Raw genomic sequence first — 22,456 nt, forward strand, 5'->3', positions numbered from 1 at the left:
ATTTGGAGACGCCCCAGATAGTTAAGTTTAGGGAAGAATCTACCACAATTGACATTATTGTATGAGAACTGAACTGAGCTGGACGATGACAATGTTTTCTCCAGAGCGGCGATATATATATAAATTAACTAAATTACTAACTTTTTTACAACAGAAATGAACCATCACTGAACTTACTAAAGCTATGACGCTATTTTCTTATAGAAACAAACTTTGTTGTATTATTTTCGTGTCATCACTGTAAAGCTGCTTTGAAACAATCTGTATTGTAAAAAGTGCTAAATAGAGGTGACTTGACAAAAGCTTGGGAAGCCCTGAACTAACTCTCTCATAAAGTCAGTCTCTTAATTCCTCCTAGTGTGTAACAATGTAACCTGCATTGAAGTCACTTAAAAAAAAAAGAAAACTAACACACAGACTGTTTCTCAACACCAAGCATTTATACAAAATATTTTTTTATTGAACAGTGATATTAAATGTAAAAAAATAGCACTTATAGAAGTATAAGACATTTGTACAATAGGAAATATAAAAGCCAACAACTAAGTCAAAAAGTAGGCTACAAAAGCAGTGCACTAGTCCGTCACTTAAATTAAATTAAATGTAAAATTATAAATCTTTACTTTGTTCCAAAGCTATTCATTTTGACTGTGGTCAAATACTAGATTCATGAGATCAAAGATTGACAGTTTCTCATGTTATATATCAAGTTTAAACACTGCGGAGTCCTCACAAACTTAGAAAAAGTTGAACTTTATTTTCAAATAGGCTCTATTTTTATATATAAACCATAGATTTTATATTAAACACCACATTCTTACCTGTAAAACCACATTCTGACACAACAGTAGTACCGTATTCTTCTGAATATAAGACAATGTTTTTTTTTTCTTAGTCACGTGTCAATAATACACCCGCAACAATAGGTGGCGCCAAACACGTGTTAAACCAAGAAATACGGTGTGTCAGAGTGTAATGTTAGAAGATCACGAGCGCAAAAATACGGTACCTAGATTTCAAAACTACAGTAAGATTTCACCTCTACTGTTAATGAAATGTTGGTAGGCTACATGGTTTTCACTATGAGATGGATAGCCTAATTGTTATATAATTCAGACGGGCTAAAGGCTATGTTTATGGTATGCCAAAAAGTGTTTATTTTTAAATGTTAAAAAATTAGAAAAATTGGGACATTTTACCAGTATTTACCATACTTTCAATACAAAAATATGCAATATGAAAAATATTTTCTATTAAAAGCATTTTCTTTATAAAAATGTGGTCTTCAAAAAGCCTTCTTCCAAAAGGTAGCCCACATCTTGATAAAAGGGGGTCATCTTATATTCAGAACAATACGGTATTTTCACAATTATAGTGGCCAATCAGTTTTGAGGACCAGAACTATAAATATACAACATCCCTTCACAAAATAAAACCCTAAGCTCTTCCATTTCTTGCTCATCGACTTGCAGTTTATTACCAGTGTTATCACCATGTTGTTGCATCTGTCACTTCATTTAATTCTGATAGTTCCCATGATTGAGGCACACCTCCACTAAAGTATGCAACGGTAATGAGAATGATGCTTCTATGATAAGTTCATTAAAGCAACACTAAGGAACTTTTGCTCTGCGGTCGCCCTACAGGTTGGAAGCAGAATTGTCCATTACCGCTGTCGTAAATCATTTTGCCGCCCGCAGCCTACTGTCGCACGCACACACTACTGTGAAAATATGTGATGTTGTTGTTGAGTATTGCGATAACGATATTTCTTGCGATATGACATTTCACTAGAGAAAAGGTTTTTTTTAATCATTTACATATGTAAAGATCATACTAAAGTAAACAGGTAGGCTAATAGATATTCTTCTGAAGATCAGAAGAATATCTCAGTTTTTTCATAAAGTTAACGTACACATGCAACACTTTGATTAATGGTTGTCTGTGAGACTCCGTTATTGTTACTTGGCATTTCGTTAGCAGTTTTGGTAGATTTGGGCTTACACTTTCTGAAGTCTTCGTATATCTCCCTGAGGTGGCGTTCCAGATGACTGTGGAGATTAGTTTCCTCTCGACGTGGCCAACATTTTTCGGCACGATTTAGTGACAGCGTCACTTATGTTCACATATCGCGTTTTTGCACGCAAAATGGAAGCACATTTTCCAGGCCCGCGTATGACGGGATGAGAACATCTCAACGTTTCAGAGTTCCCCAAGCTCACGCAGCTCATGGTTGCACAGCAATGACAGACGCGAGCGCTTGTGGAAAGAAGGAGATAGCGGCGCGGCCGTGCTTTCCATGCGTTTTTAGACGTGATATGTGAACGGCCCCTTTCACAGTACCTGCATTTATGACCCGTCTTCTCTATTGAAGCCAGAATATTGCCATATTTCAGACGTGCAGTTCTCTTTAGCCACAGGTTGTCTCTACTCCAGCCATTAGTTTTTATTTTCCACTCTGCTCCGAGCCACTAGGTTCCCCTTTGGGCCCGATCTAGCCAATAGCATAATAGCACCTACTGGGGAGGCGGGTATAAAGATAGTAAGGCCACATTTGATTGGTTGAATTTGGATAAACAACATATGCATGCATCACACAAATGCTTGGCACATCAAATAAATGCACTTTATCGCACCTCTCTGCGATATGGATATCGCACACACTATTATCGCGATAACGATAATTTTTCGATATATTGTGCAGCCCTACTCGCTGTTTATCTAGGATGAACGATGTCCACAGACAAGGTAGAGTATGATGCATGATTTCATGAAAGTATGATGTATTATGACATCAGAAACAAAGAAAAACGAAATAAAGACTATAGTAACGCTTGACGTAACGCAAGTCAAATGTGTAGTTTTCTTATGTCTCATTCGAACTACAGAAACGCGACCCGATCTGGCAATCGTGTGGTTATAGCAGATGTAGGGACGCAAAGCGGAGGCAGAAGTGCCTTTCACCCTGTTACCACTTGATGAACCACTGATACGATTTTGGAAACATTATTTTAAGGTAAAAAATGTTCCTTAGTGTTGCTTTAAATTCTGCAAGTCTTCAGATAAATATTCTTGTCTTCACCGCGTTATATAGTCCGTGTCACAATCCGTCTCTTCTGACGAGGACCTCTGTAGTTCATTCATGTTTCCAGTGTGGGTCGCCATATATCCTGACGGTGAGTCCTCTTCCACGCCGGCTCTCATGTCTGTCGGTGTGGCTTCCAGTAGGATCTCCTCTTCTTCCTCTTCCTCAGTGTGTTCCTCCAGCACAGAGTCGTCAGATGTAGATAATCCCAGCACTGACTCCAGTAGCAGAGGTTCACACACCTCATCCTCCGGTGGCTCCAGAGCCCTCAGAGTGACTGAAAACAAGTTGATGTTCCCTAAAGCGTCTTCATTCCCCTTTGCTTCTGAATGAGTATGCTTATGTCTGCTATCTTCGAACACTGATCTGAGTGTATGTACACACTCGGGTTCATCATGATGGACTTCTTCCCTTGCCTCTTCAGAAAAGTGCTGTGATCTCCCGTGCAGAGTTGAAACTACAGCCTTCTCTTTGCTTTTATGAGTTTCCAAACCACTGTCATCAATTACACACCCGGTGTAAACGCCTTTGTGCTCTTCCTCGTAGTCTTCCTCATCGTCTGTGTCGGCCTGTGAGAACAACAGTGCATGAGCGGTCAATAAACATGTCCCACGGTGGCAGCAGCAATAACAGTGAAATAAGATCACATGATTCATCTGTCAATCAGGTGCATGTAAAAGTGTGTTCGTTACTATAGCAACAGTGGTCTCCGGCGTATGTTCAGGAGAAAGAAAGAAAAACATTTTATTTAGCATGTTAACTTTTATCCAACTTTATTTTTTACTGGCACTTTTCTATCATACTGTTTTAATCCCTCATTTCTTTCTCCCTTCTTTGCCTTTTCCCTTCTTAAACGTGGACTTACTTTTCAAAATTAGTAACAAAACAATCATTCTTGGCAACAGAAATTAGTATGTTTGCTTTGCATAACGTCAAGCACACAATTTAGGAGATTAATATCATGTTTTGCTCCAAAATCACTATATATACTGTATATAAACACGTCAGTCGTGTCTGAAATAACTTGTTTCTGTGGTCCATGTTGCTTCCTATCACAGAGCGAGACACAACATATGAAGACTTCAGATGCAAAATGCCATCTGAAATTTCCTTCTAGAATGATCATTTTTATCAAGCTTGTATGTTTGTGTTCACTTATTTGACTTTAATGGCAATGAAAATTACCTATTAATTGTCATTAAAGTGAAATTACTGAACTTAAATATTAGGGCTGGGTATTGACAAATTTCACAATTCGATTCGATTACGATTCGATTCAATATTGATTATTTTGGATATCAGGCAAATTTATTCAATATATGGCAAATTTTCTCAAGGAAAACAAATCTCTTCACTAATGCTGTAAACTATGGGAGTCAGTTGTAGCCTATAGGCTTCATTAGCCTACTATAATTGAAGGTAAAAATGAACTGATTTGTATACAAACACTTCAATTACACTTTTATTTATTTTTATAATAATTAAGTTATATGAAATGTAAACATTTAAATAGTGGCTGTCATAAAAACCTGCCAGATTTATTCAAACAACAATCTTCCATCCATTCATCAACTGAGAACAGGAAGACTAATCGATTCCTGGGATTTAAGAATTGATGTCGGTTTGTAAAAATGAGAATAGATTAAAATCGAGAAATCAATATTTTTTACCCAACCCTATTAAATATACGAGCTTGATAAAAATACTAATTTTAGAAGAAAATTTCAGATGGCACTTAGAGGCTTTTGCATCTGAAGTCTTCATATATAATATAATTCTGTACTGTGATACAGGCTATGTCGATTAACGACGCATTATAATATACATCATTCTGATGAAAGCCATTCTTATGGCTTGAAGAACACAGATAAACACAGATCATCGCAGTCGTGTTCATGTCTTCATGTTTCTCTAGTCAAACGGTCTCTATCTGCATGTTGTTCAGCTGTAGTGATCAGGGTTAGAAATGAACACCCAGGGGTATAAATCAACAGTGGCGTGTAACGCTGGCAAATCACTGGCCAAATGTGGCGTGAATCTTTTATTGTGTTTCCTCACTTTGCTGGGGAAGTTCGTGTAAACCAGATTTAGCTCTAATACTGATCATCATGATGTATTAAATACAGTGTGTTGCACAGAATCTGCTCATATCTGGCTTCCTTGAACACACACGTCACTACACAACAAATAACAGCGCTTGATCATTTGCACTGAAGCAACAGTGAAGATTAAACAGCATTTGGTGAACAGAAAATACATGGTTATCTTCATCATCCTACATGTTCCTGATGTTCTGTGTGCTGCATTACATCTGTCCACCTAAAACACACGTGTGGTGATGAGGAGGAAGAGGAAGAGGAGATGCTGGATCACACCATTTAGATTGATATATATACGTATATATACACACACATACACATTGTCTATACACACACAAGCTCTGACAAAGTTAATCTGGTTTATTTCTCTTTTGTTGGCTAGTAGAAGTTCTGAATGGCCGATAACTTAAAAATTTTGAAGCCAAATTGGCCGGTGAGTGAAAAAGTTCATTTCAAACCCTGATTGTAACGTCATAAGTTTTAAGTTTTGGGATTAAGATGAGTTTAGACTTGTGCACTTTCTGCATGAGGACGCCCTCCGGCTTCCAGTGTGAATGAAAGAGAAATGACGAGTGTACGGCTGGGTATCGATTCAGATGTTACAATTCGATTCGATTTCGATTCTTAAATTCGATTTCAATTCGACTCAATGAATATATAAAAACAAACATAAAATCTCACAGCATTAGCTATATAGCTTTTGGGTAATAGATAAATAAATATGGAAAAAAAATAAATTCGTGCCGTTTGAGAACATTTAAAAAAATAATTAATCGAAAAAAAAAATTTTTTTGCCCAGCCCTACATGAGTGTTTAGTTCTCCATATTGCTAACATCGTCTCATTTTGGGTAAAAATAATAATAATAATAATAATAATAATAATAATACTAAGGTACTTTGCTGAATAACTACTCAAGTTACTACGTTACAAACTACTTATTTACTCCTACTTGAGTCATATTATTTGTTAGTACTTCTACTTGTCCTCAGTGAATGATCATGCTCTCTCCAGCGCTGCACGGCTCCAGCAACTCGAGCTGTAAACTGTGATGAACTGATATCAGATCTTCTGCATTATGGACACAGGCTGATGGAAATCTCACAGAATATTGAAGGCACAAATTTCACAACCCATGACAATAGAAACCCAGACCTGGTTGGCATAGTTTTCCTCATGTCGGCTGATCCCTGAATCCTCCTCCACATTCAGAGGGTTGCTGGCTTTGCTGGGATAGTGTTTAGATGCACTGTTTAACTGAGCCTTGGTTGATGACACACACTCACATAACGTCTCTTCAGGAATCAGATAGTGGGCTTGAACCATGTTACTCTGAATGAGGAAAAACAACAGAGAGAAAGAGATGAACAATCATTATAAGTGGCAGGAGGACACAAGAGATTCAGCTCTACTAGTCAAAGCTTTCTTTCACAAGAGAGACACTGGAGTGTTGAGATCAGGGGAACAGTTAATGGGCTTCCTCTAACATCATTAGCAAACTATAGTCTCGTTACCAACACAGCTCAACACCTCAGTTTAAACCACAGCTCCAACATTCACCAACAGAGCAAAGAGGTGAGCTTGAAACTGCAGCTCACAACTTCTGATTAGAAGCTTCATTCTAATATTAATATTAATAATAATAATAATATTTAGGGATGCGCGATATATCGGTATCGCCCGATAATGTTCATTTTTGATGTTAACGTTATTAACCAGATATATTAAAGCCAATAAATAATGGATTATTTCAGATGCGCTCTGTTCAACATGATGGTTTTGAATTGCTTGATATATATTTGGAATCACTTTGAAAAGGAAGAGTCATATAGTTAAGTCATATGTGTGACCCTGGACCACAAAACCATTCACAAGGGTCAATTATTTGAAACTGAGATGTATACATCATCTGAAAGCTGAATAAATAATATTTTCATTGATGTGTGGTTTGTTAGGATATGACAATATTTGGCTGAAACACAACTATTGAACATCTGGAATCTGAGGGTGCAAAAAAAAAAAAATCGAAACATTGAGAAAATCTCCTTTAAAGTTGTTCATTTCTGTTGGCGATTGTGCTGCATTCACTCACACAAATACATGTTTTATATATTTACGGTAGGAAATTTACTAAATATCCTCACGGAACATGATCTTTACTTAATATCCTCATGATTTTTGGCATAAAAGAAAAATGGATAATTTTGACCCATATAATGTATTGTTGGCTATTGCCACAGATATACCCGTGCGACTCGAGACTGGTGACGTGATCCAGGGTCACATATGGGCTACATAAAAATGAAAACACTACTGTAAAAGAAAGTTGTAAATTCTCTGCATGGCTTTTAGCCGTTGTTACGGGAAGAGCGCATCTAGAATCAATATTGTTTATTAAAATTATTGTACCATTGTCCGTGCGAAGGGTAAACCATTTCATTTATCCACGACACATGCATTTTGATTCTTTATATACAAGTGATGTTGTCCAATGACTTTATTGCATTATTTTATTTATTTGTAAGGCAATATATTTTATTTTTTGTTGAGAAAGTTGGCCATAGGAGTAAAGACATTATTTTAAATCTCACACAGGTTGACTGTAGGCTACTGTCCTGCGTATGTCTGATTCACGATGAAGAGCTGAATGGCTTTTAATGGCCAGACTTTAGTTTTTGAAACAAACTCTAAAAATTATCTAAAGATTTAGAGTTATCGGATGTCAAATATAAATAATTACCCTTATCGGCCAGAACTTTCATATCGGAGCATCCCTAATAATATTGATTTTATCCAGCAGTTCAATAGTAATATGATTGACTTGACTGCACTGAGCTGGACGATGACATCACTGTTTTCTGCAGAGCTGCTTTATAGATGAAATGAACTCATTCCAATCATAACCTTTTCTTAAATCAGAAGTGCTACCAGGCGAGAGAAAGTAATGATGTAAATGTACTAGAGATTCCCGATGCAGAATAGCACATGCTGTATGTGAGTGCGGACAGGCTCTTACCAGTGATTTAGGAAGAGGGGTCTTCAGCTTACAGAGAAACCCTGTGTAAACCAGACCCAGCGCTAGCAGAAGCAGAGCTACACCCGGCACTGACACTCCCAGTGTCCAGCTCATCAAATACAGCCCTGCAGAGAGACAAACATCACCATCACTATCACAGTCATTATAGAAGAAAACTGCAGCTCTACTGCATTTAGGAAAGATCGTTCCTCTGGACAAGAGTCCACGGCAGCCCACAGAACCATGTGACCCTGTACCACAAAACCAGTCACATGGGTCAATTCTTTGAGATTTATACATCACTTGAAAGTGCTTTCCACTGATGTGTGGTTTGTTAGGATAGGACCATATTTGGCTGAGACACAACTATTGTAAATCTGGAATCTGAGGGAGCAAAAAAAAATCTAAACATTGAGAAAATCTCCTTTAAAGTTGTGCATTTATGTTCGCGATTGTGCTGCATTCACTCACACAAATACATGTTTTTTATATTTACATTTGGAAATCTTTACTTAATATCCTCATGATTTTTGGCATGAAAGAAAAATGGATAATTTTGACCCATATAATGTATTGTTGGCTATTGCCACAGATATACCCGTGCGACTCGAGACTGGTTTTGAGGTCCAGGGTCACATATGGTAAAGAGTTGTGAAAGTTGGCACACCGACTGGGGTCCAGAACCAGTAGTGTTTTTGAAAAAATACCGGAACTGTGCGAAATTCCTAAGTTTCGGTTCCGAAAGCGGTTCTGGTGCGCTGTATGGGCGAAGTGATGGGATCCTTTAATAGCGATGTCTCACCTCATATTAAAATAGTAATGAATGCACTAAAAAGCCCTCGCGCTACTCAAATACGTGCGTCAGATATCAACGCGCAGAGAGAGAGAGAGAGAGAGAGAGAGAGAGAGAGAGAGAGAGAGAGAGAGAGAGAGAGAGAGAGAGAGAGAGAGAGAGAGAGAGAGAGAGAGAGAGAGAGTAGAGCTGCACGATTAAGTTAATCTTTAAAAGATCTCGTTTCAAACACCCACGCGATCTTATTCCTAAATTACAAAAACCTCACCCCTGAACATTCAAATCTGTTTGCGCTGTCGCTGACCCAGAGAGAGCAGTTGTCAATATGAAACAGCTTTACAATCACACAGTATCGATATTTCTGTTACAAATATTCAAATGATCACAGAAGTACTGAGATAAAAGTTTATAATTCGAGTATAAACACTGATGTCTACGACAACCAAAATATTGTAAATCACCTTTTGAAAGTCGCTGCCTTCAAATAACGAGTGTATCGATTACAGCTGCTTCAAAACAATCATAAAGACGTCCGTAACTTTTTTGTGTTCAGAATTTACAAAATATATACAATGAGTGAGTGCATCATGAACTTATCCTGAATTACTACGTTAAGCCTGCAATAAGCGTTTATACTCGGACTATACTTTAGACTGGCGGATCGCAGCCGCTGTGGAGTAACGTTAGCCCAGTGCCTGCGTGACTCGTCATAGACATAAATAGAGAGAAGTAGCTCCGGCAACAATGTTCTTCCGCAGGACGCATGCAGTTCTGTTTATTAACTGCTAGAGCGCTGATTTATCCAGTAATGAAACAAGTAAAGTCTTAATGAATCAATCATTCAAAACGATTTTAAAAATAATCTGTTTAATCTACACGCATCTTACATGGATGTTCAAGCATATTCTACCCCTTCTGAGAGGGTATTCTCCACTGCTGGAGGAGATATAATAAGCTAGGAGAGGTCCCAAATTATTTGGTCCCATTTTTATTTTCTTTCAGAAAAACTAATATTTTTTTGCAAAAATTGCTTAACAATATGTTGAATTTGTTGACATTACCAGTCTGTTAAACTCATTTGACAAGTATAAGAAATAAACACAAAAAGGATTGTGGATTTTTCCCTTATACTACTATTTTTTTATTAGTTGTTTTAATATTTTTTATTGAATGGGAACCGGAACCGGAACATTTCTTACGATTCCCAACCCTAATTATTATTAGTTCTTAATTACAGAGATCTAGTTAAAACTGAATAGCACACATCTACATGTTCCTTCTAGACATCTGAAACGTCTGAATTTTTACAACTCTTAATTAGCGAGCCCTCAAATTAAACTTTTTACTAGTAAGATCTTTAAAAAAAAAAAAGCAAGTCAACTGAGACCTTTCACTAAGCCTATAGTTCCCCATGGAGTTCGGCTCACTCAACATTACGTCAGTAGCTGACGCTGTGAGGAAACCCTCTTTCACAGATATACCGAAGCCGGATTAAATAACAGCAGTGTATTCACTGGCCAATCATGTTCAAGCACAGAAAATGCTGCTATATAATGTCACTGAGAGGATGACTACTGTTATATATATATATAGTGCTGCTGTTAAAAGGTGTTTTCTTACCGCCTCTGGTCTCCACTTTACTGGGGTATTCACACTGCCACGCTGAAGCTCGAGTGTTGCGGTTGGAGTTGATTTTGGGAAGAACTCTTACACAGTACTGATGTCCCGGCTGAAGGTTCGGCAGGACATGCTGAAAGCTCTGCAGGACATCCTGAAGCAGTGATGTAGAGATGTGCTTGGTCTAGGTTTGACAAAACACCAGCACAAGACGTGAGATATTCAGCTGATGTGACTTTACAAGTGTAGCTTTAAACACAGTCAACAAGCGCGTGAGCATCAACAGTTATCCACAGTAGAGGGATCGGCCGATATATGTTCAGTTTTGATGTTATCGTTATCGGCCCGATAAGAAAATGTGTCCAGTATATTAAAGCAGATAAATGATGGATTATCTCCTTCAGATGTGCACTGTTCACCATGATGGGTTTGAATTGCTTGACATATATGAAAAAAAAAAGGAAAATACAGATATGTGCAAGTCTGTCATATCGGCTACATAAAATCATAATGAGAACATCATTATAAATGTGTGTTTGGGACGTGGCTTTTAATGGTGAGACTTTCATTTTTGTAATCAGGCTCTCAAAAATGATATAAAAATTTGGATTTCGATTTATTGACCAAAATATCGGTTATCGGCTTCCAAATATAAAAAATTATCGGTTATCGGTACCAGTCAAAATGTTCATGTCGGTGCATCCCTAATCAACAGTGATCAAGTTATTACAAATAAATCTAGATTTTAAGATATTACAAAATAATTTACCAAATTTAATAACTTAATAACTTTAAGGCGAGACATGGCAGGCAAAAACATAGATTTTTCATGTCAGTTTTGAGATTTCGGGCTAGTTTACCCCTTCAATATGTGTTCTTTCAAGTGCTATAAAAAAAAAAATGTTGAAAATATATATTAAGATGTTTATTTTATTACATTTTGTTTACTTGTGGCAGTAAGTGTCTTCCCGAATTTACCAGGAAGTCAGCATTCCAGCGCGACACGCCGAGATCCGTCCTATTCACCTGTAGTGTCTCGCCTTTAAGTAAGAGTAATCTATATTCTCAACCAGCCGAGAGCGACTCGTAATTGGGTGAATCTTACAGTAAATGAATGTGTAAAAAAATGAATGCTGGATCAAACACAGTGATAAGGAGGCGACCGTAACACACCATACACAGACGTGATGTAGTTTAAAGGGAGTTTGTCAGCTGAACTATCTGAAGGATTTGTGAGATACGGAAAGAGTTGTAGAGCCACTTTCTGTATTATCGACACAAAGTGAAATTTATTAACAAAAAGATAACTAACATCTACTAATTGGATAAATAATCAAATGCATCAAGATGGACAAATGCGAGCGATCGAGTTGGACGTTGATTTGTCGGATTCACAAAGGTTTGTATCAGCTGAACCCCTTTGGCTTACAGCGTAACACGATCTGGGGGAGAAATACGACTTGGCAACCACTGTGACCTTCTGAGCAGACACAGATAAGCACTTCTCCCACAGGAGCACTCACCTCGCTCTGGCCCGCTTTCTTCCAGCTGATATTGAAGGACGCAGATCTATAAAACTGGATCATTTGTTTTGTAATTGTTGTTTCGACGGGTAGAGAGATGCTGATGTTCAGACAGTTCTCACAGCCAGACAGGGATATGACGGGTGGGCCGATGATCGCTAAACAAAGCAAAATCAAAGCCATTTTAAAAGTGAACAACTCTGAGAAACAACTGAAACAGAAAATATGACTCGCATCACATCAAACCCCCAGATGTTCAGGTACTTACTCTCTTCATAGGGTGAAAAACTTTTTTTAACTTTCGATGATGTTGTGTTGTCAAGCGATGCCCAAACACTGAAAGTGCAGGGTGAAAGGATGTCGATGTCGTTCAGTGTTTCTGAGACATCTACTGATGTATTTGTGATGTTCAGACGCTCTGTTGAATTTTCACTACAGCTGTGAAAATAAAAACAATCAGTCTTTATTTAAAGAGGGTAAACATAGGACAAAATGTAAGAAAGTGTGAGTTTGCGCTAGGAAAACTTCTTAGGATTTGTGTGATACTGACAAAAGTTGTCTTTTACGGTTACGGTTAAGTCACAGTGGAAACGTGCTTGTCTTCAGGAACGTCTGTGAGAGCTGTGCACATTTGTGGACTGTGGAGTTTGTGCTGAATACTGAACTTCTTAAAGCTCCTGAGAGTGAATCATGACTGAATGCTGGATCTCTTAATGTTGCCACTAAGGCTGCACAACATGCTGAAATATAGGCCTGTTCAATATCATGATATGCCTTACTGCAATGATCAAACCACAAAGGCTGCAGTTTAATGAATGAATAAATAAATAGATGTTCTGTGTGTTACAGAGTAGAGCGCCACACTGTGTGCATTTGACTGATGGGGCGATGTGTAATCTAATGTGTGTGTAGCACAACTGCAGAAACTACAACTAATAAACTGAACAGAAAATATGTTTATGTCAACATTTCAAAATAAAGACTAGGAGAATTAAAATATACATTTAATAATTATAATATTAAATATCGGGCTGTCAAAATAAACATAACAAAAAAAGTAATGCAACTAATTTTTTTCTTCAGTTTAACGTGTTAAAAATATTTAATGCAATTAATGCAGCGTCTGATTTTTCCTGGCATCAACAAACAAACACCCGAAACACACAAAGTAAGCCGCTTTAGACAGCGCGCCACTTTTTAACGCTTGACGAAAACACACAAAATTATGTTGAAATAATTATTGGCGAGTAATCTCATAAACACCGTATTAAATGAGTTAAAAGTGTTAAAGCTGCAGTCGGCAAGTCTGGCAGAGTGAGGGCACTTAGCCAAAATGTTGAATGTTTAAACTCTCATGCCACCTCATGCATCTGTGGCGTGAGCACAAACTGTGATTGACAGTCAGATCTCAGATCACAGCCTGCGCTGATTGGACCAGAAGAACCGGCAGCGGTGGATTTTTGTCGGTTCAGTGGATATGACATTACATTGCATTTTACCTTGTTACAATTTATTATTGAACATATATAATGCACTATAACGTAACTATTATGAATACTTTTCTAATGCATTACACATGAAGGCTTTAGATAAAGTGTTCCAGAAGTGTTTTATCTTGGTGTTGCTCGACTGGTTTGTTCTTTGAGAAGACTCACTGCAGTTTAAAGTTGAAGACGGTGCGTGGAGGAGAACCTATCCCAGGATTCCACTGTAAGATGTGCCGGAAGTTGTGGGACACTATAGTAAGGTTGGCAGGAGCAGGGAGTGTGTGGAGCACTAGAAGAAAACACCACACACACATCACACACTAAGCAGAAACATGGTCACAAAGAAAATAAGCTCAAATAATGCAATAAACAAAACAGTGAAAGAAATGAGCAGATTTCATAGTCACGATTCCTCATTTCATTCACCAGCCTGTCAGTTTGGTCAGGTTTCATATTCGTCATGTGGTTTTCCACATCTTGTTTTAAAGATGTTTGCAGTGTTTGTGTTTCATACACAATATTAGCTCATTACATAAAATAAAATACAAATACAATACAAATGTGAAATAGTTATAAAGATAGGGCCCTATGAAATCCGTTTTATTTTTTTCCAAATTCCATTTCTATCAGGTTTAATTTTTCTGGATTTTTCTTTTTCTTTTTCTATCCATTTTAAAGGTTTAATTAAATGCAAGTAATCAAAAAACACATTTCTAATAAATTGAAATCATGGAACAAACAATTTCACAACAATTTATGAAAAATTACATGTGTAGGCCCTATGAAATACGTTTTAATTTAATTTTTTTTTTTTTATAAAACCAAATTCTGTGTTTTCTGTTTTAAGTTTTCTGGATTCCATTTTAATGGTTTAATTAAATTTTAATAATCAAAATTATATTAAGTGTTTTTCTTCTGGCAATCAAATGAAGGCATAAAACATTCATTTAATTTATCATTTAATCATATGAAATTAAACAAACCTTTTTTTTCAAACAAAGTGCTGCACAACAGAGCTTTACTGTTGAATTAAACATGGAAGAAAAATAGTGATTATTCCTTTAAATTTTTGTTTTAAAAATAAACAATAATTATTATTAGTGTTAGTATTATTATGAAATTGAGACGTAGTTAAATTCTACTGAACAACAGCAATATATTTGTGTCACTATTAAACAGAAATGTTTATTTTGACGGGTCGCAATGAAGCGTTTGCGGTGAAATGCTGATGAAGTGACTCCGGAGATGAAGTTCATGCGTTCACGTCTTCACATATTGAGGCGTCAGAGGCAAAAAACACCGCGAGCTTCAGTGTGTGTGTGTGTGTGGGAAATCAAACCAATCATTCACACACAGAACATGCAGGATTCATACTTAATAGTCTTTTTTGCGGTTTAATATTCACACACGTCTATATTGCGATTTGATTTAAGTGAGAAAAGTGAAGTGATAAAAATAGATAAATTCCGTGTTATACAGTGAATTCCATTTAGGGCCCTATGAAGAACATTACTCTCGCTTCGTTTCGTTTATTTATATCGCACCTTACAGGCCACCGTAGCTCTGAAGTGCTGTACATTTCAACAAAAAGCAACATAATAATAAGACAAAACATAAAAACATCCATGTACTAATTCATTCTGGTCAGTTCAATATGATTATAGTTCTCTATAATACTAAAGTAGTAAAACATCTGGGAAACACACACCAGTTCCTCAAACTGAGCACCCGTGGCCGGATGCAGAACACTACTCTTAAAGGTTAGTCTGCTAATAAAGCTTTCTTCAACACTGATCCTAACTTTTTAACTCTAAAAAGGCCAAGATCATAAAAGAGAAATTGCAATTTTTTTTATCAGATTATGACATCCAAAATACAATCTCATGACATTTATTTTTTGTTGTAATGTTGAAAAAATAGAGCTTGTTTAGAGTGCCACATTATTAAAACATGTATTCACTCATAACTTACAGCAAAGATTCTGAGAAAATTCCTGAACATATTAGCCTACTACTGTATCATATTTAATACGCACATTTCTAGGGCCTATAAATGATCAACACGACCAAAACCCTTTCTGTCCTCTGATTGAGCTCATACCTCTCCATAGTCTTTTTTGCTGTGAAATACATAATGTTTGTTTTTTTTGACTTTCTTCAAATATGACACAACAGGCTTTTAAGAAACATTTATTTTTCCATCTCTCAGTTATCATTGAATTGCCATGAATATGAGCCATAAAAGCCTGATGTATGAAATATGATACTCAACAAACAACTCATATGAATACATATACAAAATTGCATGTGTTTTTGTTGCGCATCATATTTCATACAAACACACACGTTTGTGTTGACCTAATACTGAATTCACTATAGCCAACTAATTGATTAATGACTAATATTAAATATTGAACCGGTTCTCTACAACAGGCCACAAGTATAAAGCCTACAGAACACAGTCTCTTTACACATAAAAGAACAACGTTTCCTCTGAGATACAAACTTTTACAGGCAGATTACCAAAAATGTAACAAAATAAATGACATTTTAACAAACATAACAAGCTACAACTTTCCGAGTCCCCTCCAAAAATTGTAAATATGTAAATTATACTTTGATCTGAAGGCGAGCAGATTTCCCTCGACAGGACGACATGTTGTGTTTGAATGTTAAACAAAGATTGTGTGAATAATATCACCAGATCTAAATATTACTAGTACTTCAGTGTGTGTGTGTGTGTGTGTGTGTGTGTGTGTGTGTGTGAGAGAGACCGTACTGTACCTGTGATGTGGAGGGACATGAGGATGAGATGGCCCACGTATGCTGTCATCATTATGACTGTCAATCATAATTCACCACCAGCAGTGACCTCACACTGAAACACACACACACACACACACACACACACACACAGGAGTGATGAAGACAGACACCAGTGCATTAATCAATGAGATCAGACAGTGATAATATTAGACGTGTAAAGCGTGTGTACGGTATAAACATTCAGAAGACGTTATCAACAGATGACAAGCCCTGACTTCACAAAGCTCCCATTATAAGACAATAAAGCACAATATTTCCCAGTGCACATCACATGCATATATTAGATATATATATATATACACACATAACCACTGCTGTCCGGTTGGGGTTTTTATGTATTACTTATTTTATGTATCCAGGAAACATGTAAGGGGGGTTGGGTTTGTTTGTTTGTTTGTTTGTTTGTGTGTGTGTGTGTGTGTGTGTGTGTGTGTGTGTGTGTGTGTGTGTGTGTGTGTGTGTGTGTGTGTGTGTGTGTGTGTGTGTGTGTGTGGGTGGGTTTAGGGGTTGGGGTAGTGTGTGTGTGTGTGTGTGTGTGTGTGTGTGTGTGTACAATGTATTTATGAAGTGTATTTAAGGCCGAATTTTACCCTGGCTGGTGGAATCAGGAACAGTGAAGGAATGAATGAGCACGTATTCTGTGTGTGAAGACTGCCACTGATGATTTTAAACATGTATCCTCCCGCTTCTATGCGGTGTTCCTGGACTTTCGAGACGCTTTCGGTTCTTTACCTCATAGGGTAATGCTTCATTCCCTTGAGGAAATAAAACTGCCGGAACAGTATATACATATAATCAAGAATGTATACGACAATTCTTTTCTACAAGTGATTTGTGGACAACAACTAACAAAACCGGTTAAACTTGAAGGATTAAGACGGGGTGTCCCTGGAGCGCTGTGAACTTCATAGTGGCTCTAAACCACTGGCTGGAATGGTTATGCCTCCTCGCCCCGCCTGGCATTACATCTCCAAACCCAGTTCAGGCCTTTGCCGACGACGTCCTCATAGTATCAAGAGAGGAGAACGTCATTGACAACATGCTGTCATACTCCGATCGCTTCCTGCAATGGTCTGGACTCGAAGTTAAGAACAACAAATGTGCGGTGTTTCACAAACGACGCAGCGGTGGCAATAGATGGTATAGAGCCAAGTATGATCAGCCTCCATCATTCACAATCGCTGGGAGCACAATCAGAGTCTATTCAAGACACAAATCTTACAGTTATTTAGGACACGTTTAATGTTGCAATGGCAAGAGCAAGTGAGTGAGATCTGTAATGAATACTCTAGCAGACTAGACCTGATAGACCAGTGTCCCCTACCGACCGGCATGAAACTCCAGGCGGTTCGGGATATAGCTCTATCCAAGATCCAACATCTGTTCGCCAATGTCCACATCGCTAAAAAGCATCTGAATGAGCTGAACAATACGACCGTGCAGCTGGTAAGAATATGGTTAAATCTCAATACACACACAACTAGAAGTATTCTCTTTATGAGCAAATCAGAAGGGGGACTGGGGATCCCCAACACTGAGTGGATATATACAGCTAGCAGAGTAAAGCACATGCTGAATAACGACGACCTTACAGGAAAGTGGCCCGGCGCTCACTGCTAACGCAAGGTCCCCTGCGCTGCAGATGGAGAACCAGGGTTCCTCGGCTTCAGAAAGAAAGCCGTGGAGACCAGGGCTACAGGATCCGCAGTACGTTCGGATTGGCCCGATCTGAATGACTTGTGCAGCAACAATAATATACAGTTGAGCTGAGCACATGCAGGCGGGGAGCAGGTCAGTATCAGCGAGGGGCAGATTATGGATCTAAACGTGCGTGCTGAGGCGACGATACATCACTCTAGGGCTGGGCGATAAAACGATAACGATAATTATCGCAATATGATTTTTCTCGATAAAACGATATCAAGAGTTCAATAAATGTTCGATAAAGATTACGCACCAAAAGCGGAACGAAGCTCATTTGAACCGTGCGCCACACGGACCATTTATCCGCTAGGCTCAAAGTCCAAACGGCAGCGCAGCGCGAGCTCACTGGAGCAGATGCGTTTACTCTGATCGCTCTCGTCACGAGATCCAGTGAGAAGCGCTTGAGTTCAGCGAGGAACACACACGTCTCCGTGACTTAAACCAGTTTAAAGGCAGATGAAACAGCGCTGACAAACAGGAGAAACACTGTGCGCAGCGATACAGTCAGAAGACTTTTCCATCTACAAATTCCCATCATTTACCATGGATTTACTGTACGTTAGCCTAGTAATATTAACTGCACCATGAAATGTGGGATATACATATTGAATTGTATTATATTATTAATGTAGACAATGTATTAAAGGACTAATGGAATATAATTCAATAAGTATTTAATAATGTATAGGCTACTGTTTTTCATACAAGCGCATGCAGAAACTAAGAAATTGTCCAATAAATATATTTATTTTGTTAAGGAAAAATGACAAATGTTTGACTGTTCTACCTCAGATTTGTGAAATGTTCACCAGTTTGGCAAGTGTTTGTCATGATATGTTCTGACAATAAAGAGTAGTTTAAAACCACAATTAACGCTCTGGTTTCTACAACTTTCACTTAGGAGCAAAAATCTGCCTTTAAACTTGAAAGAAATAAAGATTTGACATTTATCGTGATAATTATCGATATCGACTGATATAAAAAACATTTTTGGCCATATCGCCCAGCCCTACATCACACTGGACCCAGTAAGAAGCCGAACAGCCGGACGTGCAGGTATGAAATCCTCCAATATCTTCAAGCACAACAGCGCGATTATTGGGTTAACCTGCGGCTTCAAGGTAAACTCGCACGCCTGCAGCGCGCGGATCATACAGTCTCACACTCTGCGTTACACAATTCAGCCATTAACGGAGGCATCCTAAAATTTGTTATTAAAGCTAGACTGCAAACCCTCCCGACTAAATACAACCTCTCTCTGTGGTTTCCAAAACACAACGAACCATTCTGTCTATTACACAGCGATAAAACAACGGAGTCTACAGCGCACATAATGAACGGGTGCCCTGCGCTTAAAGGTCTTTACATCGCGCGCCACGATCGCATCGTAAACATAACAGCTCAAGAACTGCGCAGTGTCTGGACAAAGTGCAATACACACACATAAGACTGTTCACACTGGCTGCTTTTCAAACCTGAATGATAACATGAACTCTCTAAGAAGTGCTCTCAGAGAATACCCAAATACTCCAGATATTGTAGTTGTCAATGAACTCTAAGGACACTCTGGTTCTGGAAGTGGGCTGTTGTTTTGATGCTTACATGGACTTGTGTTTTTCTGAGAAAATGTTAAAATACCAGTCATTAACAAATGCTTTAGCAGTGTGTGGTTACAGTACAGAACTGATCATCCTCATTGTTGGCAGTTTAGGACATGTGCACAGACTGTGTGTGTGTGTGTGTGTGTGTGTGTGTGTGTGTGTGTGTGTGTGTGTGTGTGAGATGGGTGGGTTAAGGGGTTGGGTTAGAGAGTGTGTGTGTGTGTGTGTGTGTGTGTGTGTGTGTGTGTGTGTGTGATGGGTGGGTTCAGGGGTTGGGTTAGAGTGTGTGTGTGTGTGAGATGGGTGGGTTCAGGAGTTGGGTTAGAGAGAGAGAGAGAGTGTGTGTGTGTGTGTGTGTGTGTGTGAGATGGGTGGGTTCAGGGGTTGGGTTAGAGAGAGAGTGTGTGTGAGATGGGTGGGTTCAGGGGTTGGGTTAGAGAGAGTGTGTGTGTGTGTGTGTGTGTGTGTGTGTGAGAGATGGGTGGGTTCAGGAGTTGGGTTAGAGAGTGTGTGTGTGTGTGTGTGTGATGGGTGGGTTCAGGGGTTGGGTTAGAGTGTGTGTGTGTGTGAGATGGGTGGGTTCAGGAGTTGGGTTAGAGAGAGAGAGAGAGTGTGTGTGTGTGTGTGTGTGAGATGGGTGGGTTCAGGGGTTGGGTTAGAGAGAGAGTGTGTGTGAGATGGGTGGGTTCAGGGGTTGGGTTAGAGTGTGTGTGTGTGTGTGTGTGTGAGATGGGTGGGTTCAGGGGTTGGGTTAGAGAGAGAGAGTGTGTGTGTGTGTGTGTGTGTGTGTGTGTGTGTGTGTGTGTGTGTGTGTGTGTGTGAGATGGGTGGGTTCAGGGGTTGGGTTAGAGTGTGTGTGTGTGTGTGTGTGAGATGGGTGGGTTCAGGGGTTGGGTTAGAGAGAGAGTGTTTGTGTGTGTGTGTGTGTGTGTGTGTGTGTGGCTTCTTCCTAAAGCAAGGAGCCAGACAGTATTGCACTATGAACAGAGTGAAGTTAAGTCTCTGTTAAACTGCCTCCTTGTCTTTATTATACCTGGAACATTACAGAATTCATTCATTAACGTATTGTTAAGGTCAATATAGACTAAAAACCTTTATATATTATCCTCTTCATCTCCTCAGCTTCTCTGGATGACCACACATGTTAAATCTCAAAATCAAACCATTCATGTTAAATATAATTACCTTTATCGGTGTGTAAATGTGGTCTTGATCCAGTCTCAGTCCTGTAAACTCTTACTGGCGACTGACCTGAGATCTGTTCAGGAAAGATGGAAACACACTTACAGAACTCGACGTAAACACGGCTAGGCTTTATGAACATGTAGCATGTTGCTATTCTTTGAAGTACATTGATGTATCATTTAAAATCATTAAAATGTACATCGATATCGTGTAGCACACAAATGTTAAATACCAGATTAATAACACAGATAAAGTTACCTGTATTAAAGCCTGTAAGTTATAACACTGAATTACAGTGCGCAGGTGTCAGTCATGTATCAAGGTCCACTTGTTAACAACACTCGTCTAAACACGTTAAAAGTTCTTCACATTACCTGTAGCTCCATGGCGATCTGTCCTCTCGGGTAATCATGTGAGAGCGAGCGGTTATGAAGATTAATAGCGCATATATTAATAGACGATCCGTCGTTGAAGGGGGTTCCTGACTCTGTTTCCACACGTCACTGACACACGCACGCGCTTCCCTGGCACAGCGGCACAGCGGCGCGCGTCACGTGATTTTCACTGAAACACAACCAGGTTCACGGGAAAGACACTCGTGTGTGTGTGTGTGTGTGTGTGTGTGTGTGTGTGTGTGTGTGTGTGTGTGTGTGTGTGTGTGCAGACTTTAAGTGTTTTGCGGCTTCTGTTTTGTTCCACTGCCTTTTAGTAAGTTTGCCTGAAATCACGTGGGCACAAACGACTCAAATATGTTAATTTAGATTTGTTCGTAAAACATAATATAAACATTTCATTTGTAAAAGTACTATAAACAACATTATTTAAATGATCAGAATTGATTTTTAAATACAGCATTGAATTATTGAAGAGTTGCAAGATTTTTGAACAATTACATTTTATGTGTTTTCTAATTAACTAGTAGGCCTATTTAAGCAGTGTATTGGTAGTTAGTGTGCTACACTCTTAAAGTCAGTAAGAATAGGGCGCAGTGTACTGTGTTAATATTAGGAATCATCCCTACTGATTTTTCACAGGTGTTTTAACTGTATTTTAAATAACTATAATAAAATATAATAAAATAAAATATAATTACCAGTATCTTTTCCATTTTTAAATCATATTTTTTTTCTTACATGTACCTAACTGAACAACAGTTATTGGAAAATGCTAATAACATGCAGTATCATAAGCGAACAATTATTATTTAACAATTGCAACTAGCAACTTAATTCACATATGATGTGTGTATACTGCATCTTTCTCCAGAATCTAGTCAGGCTGTTCAATGGTTTTCTCTTTTTGTGTAATTTAGATGAAAAAAATGTGCCTTTTTATTGTTTGAAGCTTTTGAATTGTCTGTGCGCTGATTTGCAGCGAAAAGGAGAAACAGATTATGCAGGAGGGAATGGTTGGTGAGACGAGAGCAAGGAGTGTGTTTCTGAAAAGAGAGTTGTGGGTAAATAAATCATTTTTTTGCGCTCATGTGGTTTGTTGCTCTTTGAATAGGCTTGTCATAAAAATA

General features: G+C 38.4%; 2 protein-coding genes across 4 annotated transcripts in view; both read right to left on the reverse strand.

The window, feature by feature from the left end:
* LOC311088076 (radial spoke head 10 homolog B-like) overlaps positions 1-22,456 on the reverse strand; it is a 304,215-nt gene that overhangs the window by 203,140 nt on the left and 78,619 nt on the right. The window lies entirely within an intron of this gene.
* Positions 439-21,468, reverse strand: crfb1 (cytokine receptor family member b1). Of its 3 annotated transcripts, none has more exons than XM_084121696.1 (10): positions 21,309-21,468; positions 20,935-21,007; positions 16,403-16,496; positions 13,788-13,908; positions 12,401-12,570; positions 12,133-12,290; positions 10,613-10,793; positions 8,200-8,324; positions 6,339-6,515; positions 439-3,654 (listed from the first exon to the last, which is right to left on the reverse strand). In XM_084121696.1, the coding sequence occupies exons 3-10, from the start codon at positions 16,452-16,454 to the stop codon at positions 3,079-3,081; spliced, it is 1,560 nt and encodes a 519-aa protein (XP_083977822.1). In that variant the 5' UTR covers positions 16,455-16,496; positions 20,935-21,007; positions 21,309-21,468; the 3' UTR covers positions 439-3,078. The 3 variants fall into 3 exon arrangements, with proteins under 3 accessions (XP_083977822.1, XP_083977824.1, XP_083977823.1); XM_084121698.1 differs by having other exon boundaries at positions 10,613-10,751; positions 12,121-12,290; XM_084121697.1 differs by having other exon boundaries at positions 21,193-21,444.

The sequence above is a fragment of the Abramis brama genome (genome assembly GCF_963993115.1).
Source record: "Abramis brama genome assembly, chromosome: 8".
Classification (NCBI taxonomy): Eukaryota; Metazoa; Chordata; class Actinopteri; order Cypriniformes; family Leuciscidae; genus Abramis; species Abramis brama.